At 34.2% G+C, this 16,896-nt stretch overlaps 1 protein-coding gene across 1 annotated transcript; it reads left to right on the forward strand.

The window, feature by feature from the left end:
• Window positions 1-838: 838 nt before the first annotated feature.
• On the forward strand, window positions 839-10,829 carry LOC134542498 (vesicle-trafficking protein SEC22b-B). Its single transcript, XM_063386839.1, has 5 exons — window positions 839-1,071; window positions 1,152-1,261; window positions 4,316-4,476; window positions 4,923-5,069; window positions 9,754-10,829. The coding sequence occupies exons 1-5, from the start codon at window positions 997-999 to the stop codon at window positions 9,900-9,902; spliced, it is 642 nt and encodes a 213-aa protein (XP_063242909.1). The 5' UTR covers window positions 839-996; the 3' UTR covers window positions 9,903-10,829.
• The last annotated feature ends 6,067 nt before the right edge of the window (window positions 10,830-16,896 follow it).

Raw genomic sequence — 16,896 nt, forward strand, 5'->3', positions numbered from 1 at the left:
GACCTAGGTGCGTTTCAGGCCGAAGCCTTTACCATAGAGTAAATACGCCTAGTGCCTAGTCATGCTGGGATTAGCCATGCAGGGAGAGGGTCGCATGCATCATGTGCTATATTAATTTACAATGAACAAAAAAAAAAACGACGATGCACGAATGGGCGTTTGGCTCTCTCGTCTGTCACAAAAAACAAAACTGTGCTGTTCTGTACTTGACTAAGGTTTGCCTGGTTCCGCCAATAGGTTGACTACTGACGGGATGGGTACTAGGCTTTAGGCTACTGCCACAGGAGGTACGATGTCACTATTTGTTTGGATGCGTTTGTTTTATAGTGTTTTACGTCTCACAATTATGTGCTTCAAACCAATTTTGTACCAACTCAGGCTTTGTCCGAATTCGCCTGGAGTATATATTTGCATGTACGTGTTCGTGCAAATGTCAAGGACTGTCCGAACTGGAAGTATGGGAGCAAACAAATCTGCGTACTTCTCGCTTTCTGCAATAAAATAAATAAATATAACACTGATTAGTCAAGTATGCCACAAGGGCAAGTAAAGTACCTACGCGAGGGGAAAAGTACACAAAGTGCGCAGATTATCATTAAAAAGATTGAAAGTCAATTGTATTTATTCTAGTTTTAATACTGAACACTTAACTGGCCAGTATGGTTCCAACAATATTGCAAATTAGTAGGAAATTAATTTAGATCATGCCAAGCAAGGCATGCTTCGTACAGTCAAATTAAATAACGGAATGATAATTGTTTAAATTGTGAATTCGTAACGAAACGTGTTGCCATTTTAAACATGACTCCCAGGAATTGGTTTTTATACGTTGGTAACTACTGTACATGTGACAAATCGTTTGTTTGGGTGACGTGTATTAAACAACTTTCAATTTGTTAAAAATATTGTTACATATGTATTGTGACCATCAGGAATATAGGGATAATTCCGTAGACTGTTGTTTTTTGAAGGCAGTATTCAGATTCGTTCCGCAAAATGGTTATTTTGACGATGATCGCGAGGATCACCGATGGGTTGCCCTTAGCCGCAACAATGCAGGACGACGAACAGGTTAGTAAATAATGGTTTACGTTGAATGAGTTTTATCATGTCGTTTCGAAATTATTATGCAAATGTGGTTCGTTTTTCAGTCTGGCAAAAATATTCTGGAGTATCAGAACCAGGCCAAAATGTTGTTCAGAAGGTTGACTCAACAGAGCCCTACACGTCTTACGATTGAAACAGGACCATATTTATTTCAGTAAGTAGACAATTACTTAAATTTGCTATGCGTTGTGCTGATTATTTGAGCCGTAACCTATGGCCAAGGTTTCTGAGTTGTTGAGGTCTCAAATATCTCCAAGGACTTGCTATAGTGTGCAAAAGAATGGTAGTGGCAACCGTGTGCCGTAAGCGGTTACACATCTTATTGATTTGGTTGGCAATCTTTGGACTGCATTCTTAATCACACTTAGGTAATTTTTCTAAGCGGAGCTTTTTAGAACAGAAAGAAAAAAAATAAATGGTTCTCACACACTACACACATCCCTAAATTTACTCTGAGGGGATGGTTTCGTAATTTCTACTAGTTTGTTATATATATATATATATATATATATATATATATATATATATATTATATTATATATATATTATATATATATATTATATATATATTATATATATATATTATATATATATATATATATTAACATTACAATACCTCTGTTTTCATGTTGCCACTGTCATTCATTGTTTACATGCGATAAATAGGAATATATGTTTTCCATATACTTAAGATGTTCCTGAATTAACCCTGAAAGGAAGAATCCTTAATTCATACTGGTTTGTGAAAAAATAACAATCTACAGCTTACATTACAATACCTATGTATTCACACAATCGCCAACATTCATTGTATACCTGTGTGGGTTTAAAAAAAAATTTTTTTGAGAACTTTAGTCAATGTAGTTGTTGTAACAATTAAATTATGAAATTTTTTTGAGTAACAACTAGCTATTGCTAATGTAAGGAATTTTTGATGCATATATTTCATGTTTGTTGTTATATTAAAATAAGTAATTAATGTAAATAAATGTTTGTTTTGTAACATTACATTTAAAGTACATACTATTTTGAGACACTTAGTAACAGATAAGTCTAATGGGAGGCAAAAATTTTAACAGAATTGTTAACATCATTTTCTGTGAGGAATACGTGCTGTGCACTGAAGTAGCTGACACATTGAATTTTGCAGTCTTTCCAAGGAATTCTTTGATTATGGCCATCGTATATTCTATGTTTGATATGGCTGGTGTTTCATGTATCCCAATTTACCCCTGCATCCTGAAGGCATTTTCCTGATGGCATGATCATGTTGGCTTGATACTGTGATACATGATGCTTGCTGTTTTAGTTCAGTACATCGAAATATTCTGCACATGAAAGAAATTGCGAAATAAGAATGGAATATGATTGTCTGTTAAAAAAAAAAAAAACTTTTTTATTTGGCTTACAATCATAATTCTTTATTATATGACAATATATATTTTGTTATGTAATTGTTCACACTTGGGTTCTAATGCACAATAGGAACTCTCGTGATTTTTTTTTTAAATTTAATTTTTTACTCGCCTTTCGATGCATAACAAAATAATATACATTCTTATACATAAGAGAACCACAGGATCTGCAACGCAGTTAAAGCACAAAATGGCAGTGGCTGTGTCAATGCACAGGCTTTGTATTGTAAACAATAAACAGTAATTTAATGGAAACAATTAGGAATTTATGAACATTGTTTACAGGGTACGATAAGGAAGTCTTAGTACTGAAAAACTTAATTTTCTAAATATTATTATTTTATTTACGGAAATGCCGCAGCGTAAGAAATTTTCTAGATTATATAGATAGTAGGTCCTCAATTGTTTAGGAGCCCATTATAAGCTTGCAGATGGCATCACCTTAAGCCTCAGTTCATAAAACACTGTGGGTCCAGACAGAGGAAACAGGAAACTAAATCATCTCAGGAAAAACCTGGAATCCTCGTGAAATGATGTTTTATGAGACTAAGGTAATGACAGCATAATGCTGCACAAACAAGTTTTTAACTATCTACATCAGTGTTGTGCACAGTATTCCATGCTCAGGAATGCCGAGTGGTCCAGCCCCAGCGAGGAATGTACGGAATTAAGCCAACTAAGCAAACTGAAAGAAAAAAGTTATCATTTTTAGCCTTACACTATGCACATCTGGTAGAAGCACTCGGCATGGCTTGGAGTTTGTCGGAATTGCTCATTACTAGAGACAGGAAAAATTCTCGATTTAAAATACCTATAGGATAGACACCATGATCCTCTATGCATTCGTGAAAATTACATCATCTGCTCATTGGTTACAGACTCGTAACACCTTTTGACTGGGATGATCGTGATTCACTAATTCTTCTGTTAAAGATTTTTCATTGGCCCAGAGTCCTTCAGATAAACTGTAGCCCAATCACTAAAGCAAAATAATGTCAAAAGTATTTGGACTCTATGCTATCACGAAATGAATCCCCAAATTTTTCAGGTCTCTACTCATTACTGTGCTATAATTAATATGTATGTACTATGAGCCTTTAATGTACAATAAAAATTTGTTTTGGCCTGTATTATTGTTAAAATGTTTACCCTTTTGTTTTTACTAAATATCGGGAAATACCACCTGATAATCCAGAAATTTTGTTATTCCAGTCCCAAACGTGCTGGATAGTCGGAAGTCTAGTGTACTTGAGAACTAACGAACTGTCATATTTGACACACAATTTTACAATGTAAAGATAATGTAATAGCCAGACATGAGAGATCAGTTGTAGTTCCGCTTGTGTAGGTATTGCAGTTTGCTGTTATGTCTAGGTTTAAAATAAACTTTTGTTTTTGTAGCACTTACTGGTGTGTAGCCTGTTATTTTGTACAAATTTTTTGTGATTACTGCATTAAAGAAGAAAAAAATATTTTAAGACATGCAAAACTATATAATTTTTCTGGAAAACGTGAGGAATTTTTTATTTCTAATCTTTTAACCACCGAGTAAATGTGCATCATGTGCTGTAAAAGCAGGTGGTTAGAGATGGATTGTTGTGAAATTTTAATCAATTATATTATATGTATATACCATAGCTATTATATTTTAAAAAAAAAAAAATTGCACAATTTTATTTAAAGCACTAAACAACCATGAACAAAGGTATTTTTTTGTTTTGAGGAAGCTTTGTATTAACTTGTAATGTTTCGACAAGACTGCAGTGTAATGTGTGGTGTGGTGTACCGTGCAGCTACCTTATAGAACATGACGTATGCTACTTGGTGCTTGCTGAACGGAACTACTCCAAGCGACTTGCATATTCCTACCTTGAGGACCTGGCTCAAGAATTCCATTCCCAGTACGGCAAGAAGGTGAACAGCGTCACCAGGCCGTACAGTTTCATAGAATTCGGTGAGCCCCAGCTTTGTGACGACCACTTTTTTTTTATATTACAGTGCATTTTCTTTACAAAGATTGTTCAGCATTTCTTACTAAAGTTTATTGGTCGTGCTTTTGTGTGGGTACGTGCGATTGTGGGTTTTTTATTATTATTTTTAAAAAAGGTTTAACATGCCAGTGTTAATTTGTTGTTGGTGACAGAATTGTCAGTTGGATGAACCTTCTTAGTAACATAAATTTATATGTGTGAAAATAATATGTGTGTGCTAGTTTTTAGCTCTCAACAAAACCCTGCTATGTTAGAGATCATTGGAGACGGTAGCCTCTTCAGGGAAATTAAAATCTAGGTTGACCAGAGAACTTTTGGAGAATAAATATTGGTTGAAAACTCTTTAAGGCATAAAACCAAACCACCCATGCAGATTAAATGAAGGTTTTTATTTTTGTGTGTGTTTCAGACACTTATATCCAAAAAGCAAAAAAAGTGTTTACGGACTCCCGGGCCCGGCGCAATCTCTCCACGCTGAACACGGAGCTGCAAGACGTGCAGCGAATCATGGTGCAGAACATAGACGACGTCATGCAGAGGGGCGTAATACTGTCGGGTATGTTGCTGTGCTGTAGAGGGAGGCATATTGGTTACTCATCTAGCTTTAGGGTGAAGGTGTTTCATCCATTATTCTGTGGTTCAGCACGCATTCTTTAATGTGGCATCGAGCCACTTGAGTTCAGACTTGACCTGGCCACCTGGAAGAATAATTGTCCAGTCAGCATTTTTATTTTTACTCAGAGTTGTTACCGTTAGTTTTAGTTTCAGTACAGTGAAACCTGTTTTGTCATTTACAGATATGATTACAAATTTTACATTAATGAATGCAAGCACTATAATTTTATTTAAGAACCTGACAGCCTCAAAATAAATAAAAATAATTTGACATATAAATTTCCTGTATTTTTATGCAGTGATAAAATTGTTTTTATTATTGAATTTCAAATGGGGTAAAATCTTGTTTAAACATCAATTGAATTATGTGGTAATGATACTTGTAGTTTAATTTTGTTCTTATAACACTTTTTACTACAAATTTGGTACTAAATTTGAAAGGTTATATGTAGTTGGGGGCCTGTTCTTTTCGCGATCGCGATTAAACAATGATAAACGCAAAATCACAGTAAAATACAGTTTTTACGCGAAATCGCCAAAACACAGCATTTTTACATGAAATTTAGTATTAAAACGCGAAATTTAAATACTGAGTAAGAGACATGTCTCGTCACTGGTAAACAAACACCGCAACATGGCCGCCACTGAACATTAGTCATAAATGCATTAAAGGAAGCAAAAGCTTACACATGCTTACGTTATAATGTTAAACCCAAAAATATACTGTAAAAATACACAAAACTACTGTGTTTATTTTCCTTTCCGGCATAATGTTTGGATAGATAAGACAAACAGGCGAAGTTTTAAAGCCTACGCACACCGCGTGGGGCACTGACAGCTTGGAACAGCGTCACCAGATAAATACAAAAGAAAGCAGATGATTGGGCGAACGGTGGCGAACAGTGTTTGGAACAGCCTTACGTGAGTGGCCATACCACGTCAGCTGGGGGCGCTGGCATATAGTTGGAACAGCGTCGTAATATCAAGCAGAAAGCATTTTAAATCGCGCCAAAAAGCGGAAAAATGTAAACAAACATTCATTTTCGAATGGTGTGACGATGATGATTAGTTGGTCAACAGTGTGTTATAGATTTTGTTAAAGGGATTAATAGTTTTCCAGATTAGTTTATGGGAATGATCTAATAATCAGTGTCTAAATCAAAAGTTTGTCATATAAATATATGTAACCTATTTGTTTAGGGTTTTCAGTAATGAGTAGGTTCAAGTAAAATTATTTAACTTAAATAATTTCAGATATATTTACAGTAACACACACTTTTTTTTCCTTCAAGTTTTTAGCAACCCTTTTGTGTTTTTAAGTGAATTTTAGCACAGCTTTTGTGTTTTTAAGTGAATTTTAACACTGCTTTTGCTAATTTTTAATGACGAAATCTGAAAATTTTATTTACCACTTTCAGGGGGCCCTAGTTATAGTAAAATAATTTTTGGCGTTATAAATAGTAGATCTGCCGAAAACTGGGAACGTATCTTTCTCAAAACGTCGGTAGGAAATTACTTTTACCAGTTTCCAGTTTATCCCGGTTGCATACATGTCCGTGTTCGAAACTTGTTAACCAACTATTTTCAAAGAAAGTGCTGCACTTTAACCTGATTCAATACATGCAAGTGATCAAAAACATGCCAGTTTCAGAAATACTAATTAAACTATTAACAGTGGCAAAAAATATTTACAGGCACAAAAATAAACAAGCACTTTAGTCAGCATTTGAATAATACACCAAATAATCAAAGTTATTTCACTACTATCGCGAAATCACGTAACTAATCTTGCCCAAAATTGAAGATACAAATATAAGACATGTTAACTGTGTAAGAAACAGTTATTTGTTTGTTTTGTTACGAAAATGAACTTCAACAAAATTAAGAGGGAACTGTTATGTTATCGACAAAAATGTGAACACAGTAGTTGAAACAATGTTCAAATCAATAGTTAAAATCAATCTACCACCATTTTAAATTTTAATACTCTAGTATGTGTATTACTTGCTGCATTTATCTATGTCACTATAGACATTGCACTAGAACCTTGACACAACATAAAAAAGTAAACTTAAATAATAGTGCCAGAATTAGTGGAAATTTGCTGTGTGTTTGTATATTGCTGAATGGGTTTGTGGCTATCATAAATAACTAAAACAAGTGAACAACTTGAGTTAAATTACAACTATAAGCTAATTTTGTCACTATTTGGCAAATTAGGTTTTTTGTTTTAATTTGGTGTTTTAAAATTAAATAATGTTAAGTCTTATCCTTAATTACCTTCTTCTATCAATGTACTCTCTATATTATGGTCTACACAATAAAAAGAACAAAATTTTTCTTTGCAATATTTTGGAAATTTGTAATCTCATTTAGTGTCAATCCCATCTCAAATTGTAGCTTTCACTGAACTTAATTTACCGTGTTTTATCGCATAATCGTCACACATTTTATACTAAGATTGACTAGCGCTGGCTACATTTTTATAAGCGGTACACAGCTGCGATAAAGATGAGCAAATAAAGGTAGTTATGTTTGAAAATACTTTAAAAGAAAATTTACACATTGGACAACTTTGTTAATTACTTAATTACTTCTGTTAATTAAATAAGTAAAATGTAATATCCAAACGAATAATAGATTTAAACTTAAAACATGTTGTTTTATATGGGGGAAAATGTTTATGGGCAATATCTTGCATGGAAAGAAAATAACCTCTATCTTATTGAGAAAATGGCAGGACCATAACAGTTAACCATATTGGACGAGAAATCATATTCGACGGTTAAATCTTAAAACCAGTTTCACTGAAATTGTAATGCTGTGTTTTCCCAGCATAACTACCAAACTGCCTGACAACAACTTTAAAACTGAATGCTGTTCCGTGGTGCTTTATCCCGTCATGTTTACTACGTAGACAGTGTTTGGGATCTAACAGTGGGAGTAAAAACATCAAGCAACTTTTATGAGAGAATGTTTTTTTTTTGTCCAATTTTTGACCCCCTAAAATAAGTTGCGAAGATTGTGTGGTAAAACACAGTAAATGAAGTACATTATGAGCAACCGTGATAGTTGAAAAGATTCCTATTTAAAAAAGACTTGATTAACTTAACAAACTCCTAATTCAGTAAACAAACTCCTGTTAACTGAACAAAATACAGTCAAACCTCTATCTATCGTTTTTCAAGGGACCAACAAAAAAATTCAGTAGATGCGGACATTCAATAGATGTGGACTTCACTCTAAGAATTTTAAAAAAATATTTCAACCTCAAAATTAGTGTCAGAAATATATCAGTTACTTGTCATTAAAGTTAAATCAGTTGAAAAATAAATAAAAATGGAAGTATTTTATTTAATTTAATTTACACTTGCAAAAAAAAACATACGCACTATAAATCTACATGGAAATTAAAGTCTTTTTCAATATCCTGAAGTCTGAAATATGTTTACTCATGTCATCAAATGTAGAGCTGTACTGAAGAAGCCGATTTTGCCAATATTTAGTTGAATCGGCATTTCTGCCGACTTCAGATACGCTTGTTAATTTTCGGCCGATATTACTGAAAAACGAGAGAGACTGCCATAACCTAAAAATCCACGATTACCCTTTTCACTTTTCGTAGTAGTATTGCATTCTTTCAGATCGCATTATTTCTTCGCAACATGTGCCAAACGTACATATAAAAATTTAACATCCTATTTTTCAATAAGTTCTTTAATATTAATATGTCATAAATAAATACATTACCGTCACGGTAAATATACATCTCGGTTGTTACGGTAACTGTAGTGCAAATGTGGTAGCTATCGTGCTTCTGTGGTAATTATGGTATCAAAGAATCTTTAGTTCTTTTTATGGTAATTATCTTAGGATAACAATTGGGTTTGTACTGTAGTTATGGTACATCATCCATATTTCTTCGTAAGCTGTTGTTCATTTGTCTTTTCTTCATATTTACGTGCTCCATTACTTGGCTGCAGATTTAAGGTGATTTTTACTACTGTATACTATCGTTACTGTTTTTATGACGGTTTATTACTAAGAAATGGTTATTTCTGCAAAATCTTTATGGTTAAACGATCATCTATTATAATTTATAGTGACGGGACCACATATTTTGTACGATCAATGCGGACAAAACGATAATTCGAACATCGGTACAAGCGGACTTTTTTAACCTTAGTTGTATGGCAATTTTGCCGGGACCGTACAAAGTATACGATAAACACGGACAATCGATACATGCGAGTTCGATAGATAGAGGTTTGACTGTACCACTTAATGAAAAAATTAAGTCAATTGTAAAATCATGGTTTGTGGGGTATCACCCATTAATTGGAATTGTCTTATGAAAGTCAGATTAAAATCCTTATTTAAAGTATTGTCAAATTGACATTGATGCCGTTATTAAAATAAAAAATTACTCCAAATTACATGTTTTTGGTGGGGAAGAGTTGGCCAGCGTCAGTTCTAATACCATTGGATACTGAATCCTCCAATACGATCGGAATTGCCAGAAGCCATGTTGCCACTAGTTGTGAGATATAACTGGATGCACTTTCGAGTTGCAACCGCAGTGTCTACATGTTGTCTATACTGGTAATGTTTTTTTTTTCTTTCAGAACTGGACAGCAAAGCTCAGAACCTGTCGATGCTCTCGCAAGTCTACAAGAAAGATGCCACCACTCTCAACTCCAAGTCAATGTACGTGAAGGCAGCTCTGGGCTTCTGCATCGTGTTTGTGTTCGTGCTGTATTTCTGGATCCTGTGAAGCGGTGCCGACAACTCGGTGTGTGTGCTTGTCCCACTGCCGTGAGCCCTTGGGTTGAGCAAAGGAGCTCCTGTGTAACGTGGGCCATACAATGAGTCAGAACTCCTACTTCTCAACATTTCAAGTTGTCTTGTTGGTTCAACCTCGAATGGTAAAATAATACACTATGCAAATTATTTTTAAAAACTGGCCATTTTCTTTTTAATGCTTGTGGCTATGTTGATTTTTGTTACTTGTTTCAAACTTTTATTTTGTTTGCATGTTGTATTTAATCAAAGGCCAAGGGGTGTTTGAACTTTCACAGGATTCAGTTAGAATCTTTGCTCATTGGGTTGTTGAGTAAAATTAGAGAAATATTGTTAAAATAATTTTAAATGCATGCAGAGCATGTGTGAAAAATAAAGTGCCGTCTCACTTTTTGTTCCAGTAGCGTAAAGTGGTCAGAGCATTACAGACTAACACTAAATCCAAATTTTTGCCATTAGTTATTTGTGATATTCTGTCTGTACATTCCTTATGAATATACAATTAGCTAATTGTGTAAAGGCACTACAGGAATGGTCAAACATGGTTAATAGTATGTACTTTATAAAATTAATGTTTTTTTTTTTTTTTTTTTTTTTTTTTTTTAAAGCCTTAACGTATGCATGTTGGCTTTAAAGTTTCCCCAACAATTATTAATCATTGTATGAATATTTGCAGTGCTTGGCAAGATATAATTAACACGTTGTCAAACACCTCTGCCTCTGTGATATTGCCAGACCACTATTATGAAATGACGTTTATAGCTTTAATCAGTATATGTTGTGTATTATATAAAGCTTCTGGAGAATTTGTAAAATGATAATTGTTTCCCTGTGTGTATTGTTATATAAATATTTAATTTTTTTTTTGGAAGACCAAAAAATAAAACATATTTATAGATAATTTACTAATTTTAAATTACCTCAACAACACCTATACGTGTATGGAAAGTGGTGCTATGAATATGTTATGTAATTATTTATTTTCCTGTTTACATTTTAATAACATTCAGTTTATTTAAAGACAAACCATTACAGTTAACACATTTAATAATACTTAAAAAAAAATCTCTAGTTACTAACTAATGTTGGTGAAGTAAACAAGTGGCCAGATAGCTCCCACGCCCTGAAAAGACTTGAGCCAGATGCTGCCTCTTGAAGAAGACTTGCCAACTTCATCTCCACACTCATCTTCCCTCACTCTGCAGCCAGTTAAAACGACACCACTCGTGGCAGCAAATGTCCCTATGTCTTGCTGCTACCTTTTGGGGATTACTCACTTCACGAAAGCAGGATAGGTGAATGATCAATTTAGGTAGGTTTTAAATGTTAACAATGGGCAAAGGTAGTTTATGGGCACGTTATTTAAATAATTGCACGCTTACCTGTTTACTACTACCAAAAAAAAACCATATTATGTATCACTTTTTGTAAGAGAAAGAGGATTTTGTGATTTGGTTCCGAATTTACTGCTGTTGCGAAAAATTCATGTCAAGTCATTCCACTGCAATGTTTATCATGAAACAATATTCGTGACTAATACATAGTTTATTTTGCATTAAAATTTTTGCTCAACGTCTATTACTGACATCGCAATGTTTTACAACATAGAAATAAACACAGGGATTAAGAAATATATGTACCTCATTCACATAGAAGAAATTAATGGTCACCAAAACTCACATGGGAGCAATTGCACTCACATAGGAGTAATTACTGTTCACAAATAAATCACATGGGATATATATTTTACCATTATTTATCTGAAGTATTATCTATTCAATCATCTTAAAATCCATCACATGTAACTTACTTTAGTATAATTGCACCCTTAAACACAAGATTCAACAAACCTTATAGCACTGACACACAACACAATGTTTTGTGAAAATATGTTTTTGGAAAGTAGCACGCTCGCTATCTTCTATAATACACTTCTTACCTCCAAAAATTTGCCCGTAAAAGACTAATCCGAAAATAGTGTCATTTCGAATAACATAAATAACTTCATTTTGTCTTTGATTCTTGAGTAGTACCTACTTGCTTGCTTCCATTTTATTCTCTGACTGATTTATTTGCATAGCTTTTTGTTGTTCTTCTGCGAAAGAAGTCCTCCATCAGTACTCGTTTCTCGATTATTCTCTGAACCACTGGTTGTAGCGATACATTTGCGTTCATTTGATTCTGGCTTGTGTGGTAGATTATCGTAGAAATTGTGGTAATCCCGATCCATGATGCATTTTAGTGATTGTAAATCTTTGTACTTTGACTCAGTTATTGGTAACTGAGAGGTGTACAAATATTCCAACCCTTTAAAGGTTTCAAGTCTCGGACATCTATGAGGCAAGCATTCCCAATCCTGAGTAAAGTTTGATTTGATTAATATTTCGCCACCACTGCAGTACTTAATTTTACAGATGTCTGTGACAACTCTGTCACCTACTTTGTGTCCTGGTCTAATAGATGGCAAAACAGAGTCAATTCTAGAATAGTTTTTGAAGAAGTCATAATAGACCACTTTAACCTCATAGGGTTGTTCATGCCTTGCCAAGTGCATACGAGAAACATAGTCAGATGGTGTAAAAATTGGAGGTTTAAAGTAATGTTCCAGGGTTGCATGTACATTGTCAGCCTCTATCATTGTATGCCCTTTTTGCAAGTATAGCTGCTCAATTGTTATATTTTTATACCTTGCAGCATCAGACAGAGCAGTGGAAAGTACTTTATTCCGATTCTGACTACAGCAGCCATCGGAAATAAATACCATGGAATTAACTGTGCTGGGTTGACCAAGAATATAATCGACGAGACATGATGTGAACTCATTTGCTCCCACTCCTCCGTCAGCTTCATGCCACACGTAGAGTCTAACATGCTTACTTCCAAGTTCATACAAGGTGAAATTGTGAACTGTCATCTTCTGTTTATAATACATAGATGATGCCAGACTTATTGGACAAAGTAATTTACTTTGAAGGTCCATAGTTACAACCTTTTTGGATTCACTTGCACTTTCCTTTAGTGAATTTTTTTCAATACGTGCCTGATCTTTCCTTAAAATGTGTGCATTGTAATCATCCTGTGACAGATTTCCTTGTTCATAACTTATGCAGGTATCACATTGATCCTTTCTGGGCTTGTGAATAGATATATTTTCTGCTTTTAAAGTGTCACAAAAAATTGTTCGAATAGCTGAACTTCTGTTGTTATCTTGACACCACTGTGTGTACACTTTATGCATGTGACGTTTTGAATGAAAAATTGGCTCAACATAGGTTTTTTTTGTTGACTGTCTGCAATAATGGCTGGGAACTTTCGGCAGTAAAGCTAGCCAAGCTATCACACTCTGAACATCAGTGTACTTTTTCTTCTGCCTGGATGTATTACTATTACTAATTTTGTTTCCACCATTGTTGCCATGGCCATTGCAATGTGAAATGTTCGGCGTATTGGTTGCTGTCCACCTTTTGAAACTATCTTCTCCAATAGCCAAAGTGTTGATGAACATTTTACGGCAAACACGTACTCTTTCCCCATTATCAAGGTTCACAAATATATCATGGCCCACATTCTTCTTGTTTTCATCCTCACCATCATTTTCTTTGCGTCGTCTACGAATGGAACGAGTATTCACTAGACCTTTCACAAATCCTCTTTTTTCTTCCCATGTTTTCATTGCCCAAAAGGTTTCAAATATTTGCTTCCTGTCATCGTTTGTAACCATCGCGCAACAGAACATTCTAGGACCCTTTTTCTTGACAATTTGATGATTACATTGATTTTTCACAGCTCTTCCTTCTTTAGGCGCACCTTGGGTTACTTTTTTGCCGATTACTTTGTAATAGGGATGGGTCGGTACCGGTTCTCGGTTCCTACGGTTCTCAGCATTTTAACCGGCACCGAGAACCGCAGCTAAAATGTCGGTGCTGGTACCGGTACCAGCAGTATAGCAAAACCCTTTACGAAAATAGTCCTTCACTATAACTTAACTGCAGCATGAAATGGCTCAACTCACGTCCAAACCACATATGAATTATTTTTTTGGACTTCCGTGGAATAATATTCATCTCTAACTATAAAATAAATAACACGTGAAAATATTTAATGTTCTCGCCACATCTGTAAACAAAGTACGTTTTACAATAAAAATATAACAGTTGAAGGTGCCATAGATGTAGTTCATAGAGGTGTGCAACTCTATGACGTGCCTCAGCAGAGATGTGAGAATAGAAAGACGCCATGTTTGTTTCAATTTGTTTTTAAAAATAGGCAGTTAATTGAGTCGTTGACAGGTAAGTAAGGGTGACTGGTGTATTGCAAATTCCACAGAATATTTGTTTAATATAATTAATGATTGATTAAAAATTTTCCGTAATAATTTTTGGCGTTATAAAATTTTATGCATTTTTTTGTGCAGTGCTTTGGAATGTAAGTTTACTGCATCTGCAGCCATCTAGTGTAATGGCTAGTAACTTTCTCATTTAGACAAACAGGATTTTTTTGAAGGGGGAAGTTACAAAATGCTTGTTGACACTTGTAAAGAATAATTATCTGGCCAAATAGAGCAAATTGTGTAAGAAATGGCATCAGAAGTGTGGCAGTAATTTACTGTTGACTGTGCAAACATACTGAATTCAATGTAGGCAATAAGTTTGATGGACAATTTAATATTCTAATTCTTTGAAAGTTCACCATCATTGTATTTATTTCCATTATTGTAACTTTTTCTTTTTATTCCTATGTTTTAAAGTAGGGTTTAATTAATATAGTAAATTTTAGTTTTATTATGGTTGGTGTGTTTACTGTAGCTTGAAAACTATACTAAACCTTTTAATTTGCTTTGATAGCCTCTTTAAAGACTGAATCATTATGCCAATGCATTTCTTTGTAAGCATACAATAAAAAACATTGAGGACAGAACAATACAAACAAATTATTATTTTCAGTGTTATAAACAGTAAATTGTTGAAGTTGTAAGTATGGACACATGCTTTTTAGTGCTTTTTTGTAGCCAAAACAGTAAATAGTTTATTACTTAAAACACCTCATAAATAATGTGTGAATAATATTTATTTTATTTTTTTAAGTCAGAACCGAGGAACCGAGAACCGATTTTTAAGAACCGAGAACCGGGAAAAAACAGGAATTGACCCATCACTACTTTGTAACCCATATAGGGGCAACCTGTTACTCTTTTCTTTCGTGCCTCTTTTTTATTCTTTTTTTTACACTAAGAATTCCTTCAACTTTTCCCTGTAGGCTAGATTCTTCTTCACTGTGACAGTCTAGATTACTATCTGTTACTGGATTTTCTCCTCCAGAAACTGAGTTTTCTTGTGAATGATCTTGTGGGATTACCACATTGTTGCACAAACTTTCTTGTTCATTAAACTGTACATCAACTGTATGTAAAGGAATAACTTCAGCATTTTGACAGTCTTGCACTCCTAAGCTACACTCTTGTAATCTAATATATTCTATTTCAGAAGGTACAACAAGTTCAGTTTCATTTACTCCAGTGATGTTTGCCATGCTTACTTCTACCACTTCTCCAATGTTTTCCACAGTACTCTCTATATAACAATTATCAATACTGTCAATATTTACAACATTAAATACATTTTCCTGATTCGTATTACTAGCTTCTGGCTCTAAATTATGGATGGTGTGACCATCCATGTTAGTACAGTTTGAGAGGTCTACACATGAATTAATGTCTTCCCCGACAAAGGACTGATTGAGGGGGCTTAGAGATTTGTTTGCAAGAAACGAGAGAACCTACAGTTTCATGTAATATGCATATAGCACCAGTTTCAGCACTATCAAATTCCATTGTTTCAGCATCATAACATTCCACAGTTTCAGCATTATCACATTTCACAGTTTCAACACCATTACTTTCTGCAGTTTCTACGATTCTTACAGCAGACGAATTGCTGGCTTCATTAATAACATCAAGAAGCTCACCATCCGGTATTAATGTGAATTTCTGCTGCAAAACCAGATCTACAATTTTCCTTCCACGGCTAACCATTGTGCACTGAAAGAAAACAAACCAGATCTGCTTAAGAATTGCTGGAATATAATAACTTCAATAATAAATACACAAATAAATAAGCTTTGTTAAAAAAATTAGCTTGGCTATTAAAATCAGTTTTTGCCTGTTTTGGTTAAGGTTATTGCAAGTTGCTAACCCAAATACATGAAATTCCTTAACATTCTGTGTTTAAAAGCCACATTGTCAAAAACAAAATGTTATAATAGTTACATCATTGCATTAAAAAAATTATATATTTTAATTCACTTACCTAGAAGTTTAGAACAATAATTGCCAGAAACATTATGTTCAGCTTGCTCTCTCATCAGAAAATAACACAGCTATAAACAAACATAGAGAAAACAAGACCTCCTATGTGACGATATCCAAGTAACAGCGCCATAGATAATAGTCAAAATCTCTTATGTGCACAAGCAGTACATATGAGGTTTTTTGATGGCCATTATATCCAACCTTACACATAGGAGATATGAGTTTATGGTTCCCAAATCTTTGGTTATAAAAATACAGACAGGTGGTTTCGTTCAGGTTATAGAACATTCAAACCTGTTTCCATCAACACCAAAACCTCAAAATTGACATTTGCAACACATAGGAGGTATTGTCGTGACAACGACGAATTATGGAACATACAAGTTTCTATTTTGTGCTGTGTTCTACAACGATACCTTAAGCTAATGTGGGCAAATAATAATTTATGGTATTTATTATAATGATTATTAACATAATTACATACATACCTTTAGAATAATAACAATCCTCTTCTGCTTGGTATTAATGTATAATTTTAACTAGGGATGTCGGGTCAATTCCTCGATTCAAGCGATTCCATAAGTGTTGACGCGTTGAGAATCGTACAGCCTCAAGGGCCTTATATTTCTTAACCAAAATCAGTTTTAGTTAAAATTCACAG

The sequence above is a fragment of the Bacillus rossius genome, assembly GCF_032445375.1.
Source record: "Bacillus rossius redtenbacheri isolate Brsri chromosome 4 unlocalized genomic scaffold, Brsri_v3 Brsri_v3_scf4_2, whole genome shotgun sequence".
NCBI classification, from domain to species: domain Eukaryota; kingdom Metazoa; phylum Arthropoda; class Insecta; order Phasmatodea; family Bacillidae; genus Bacillus; species Bacillus rossius.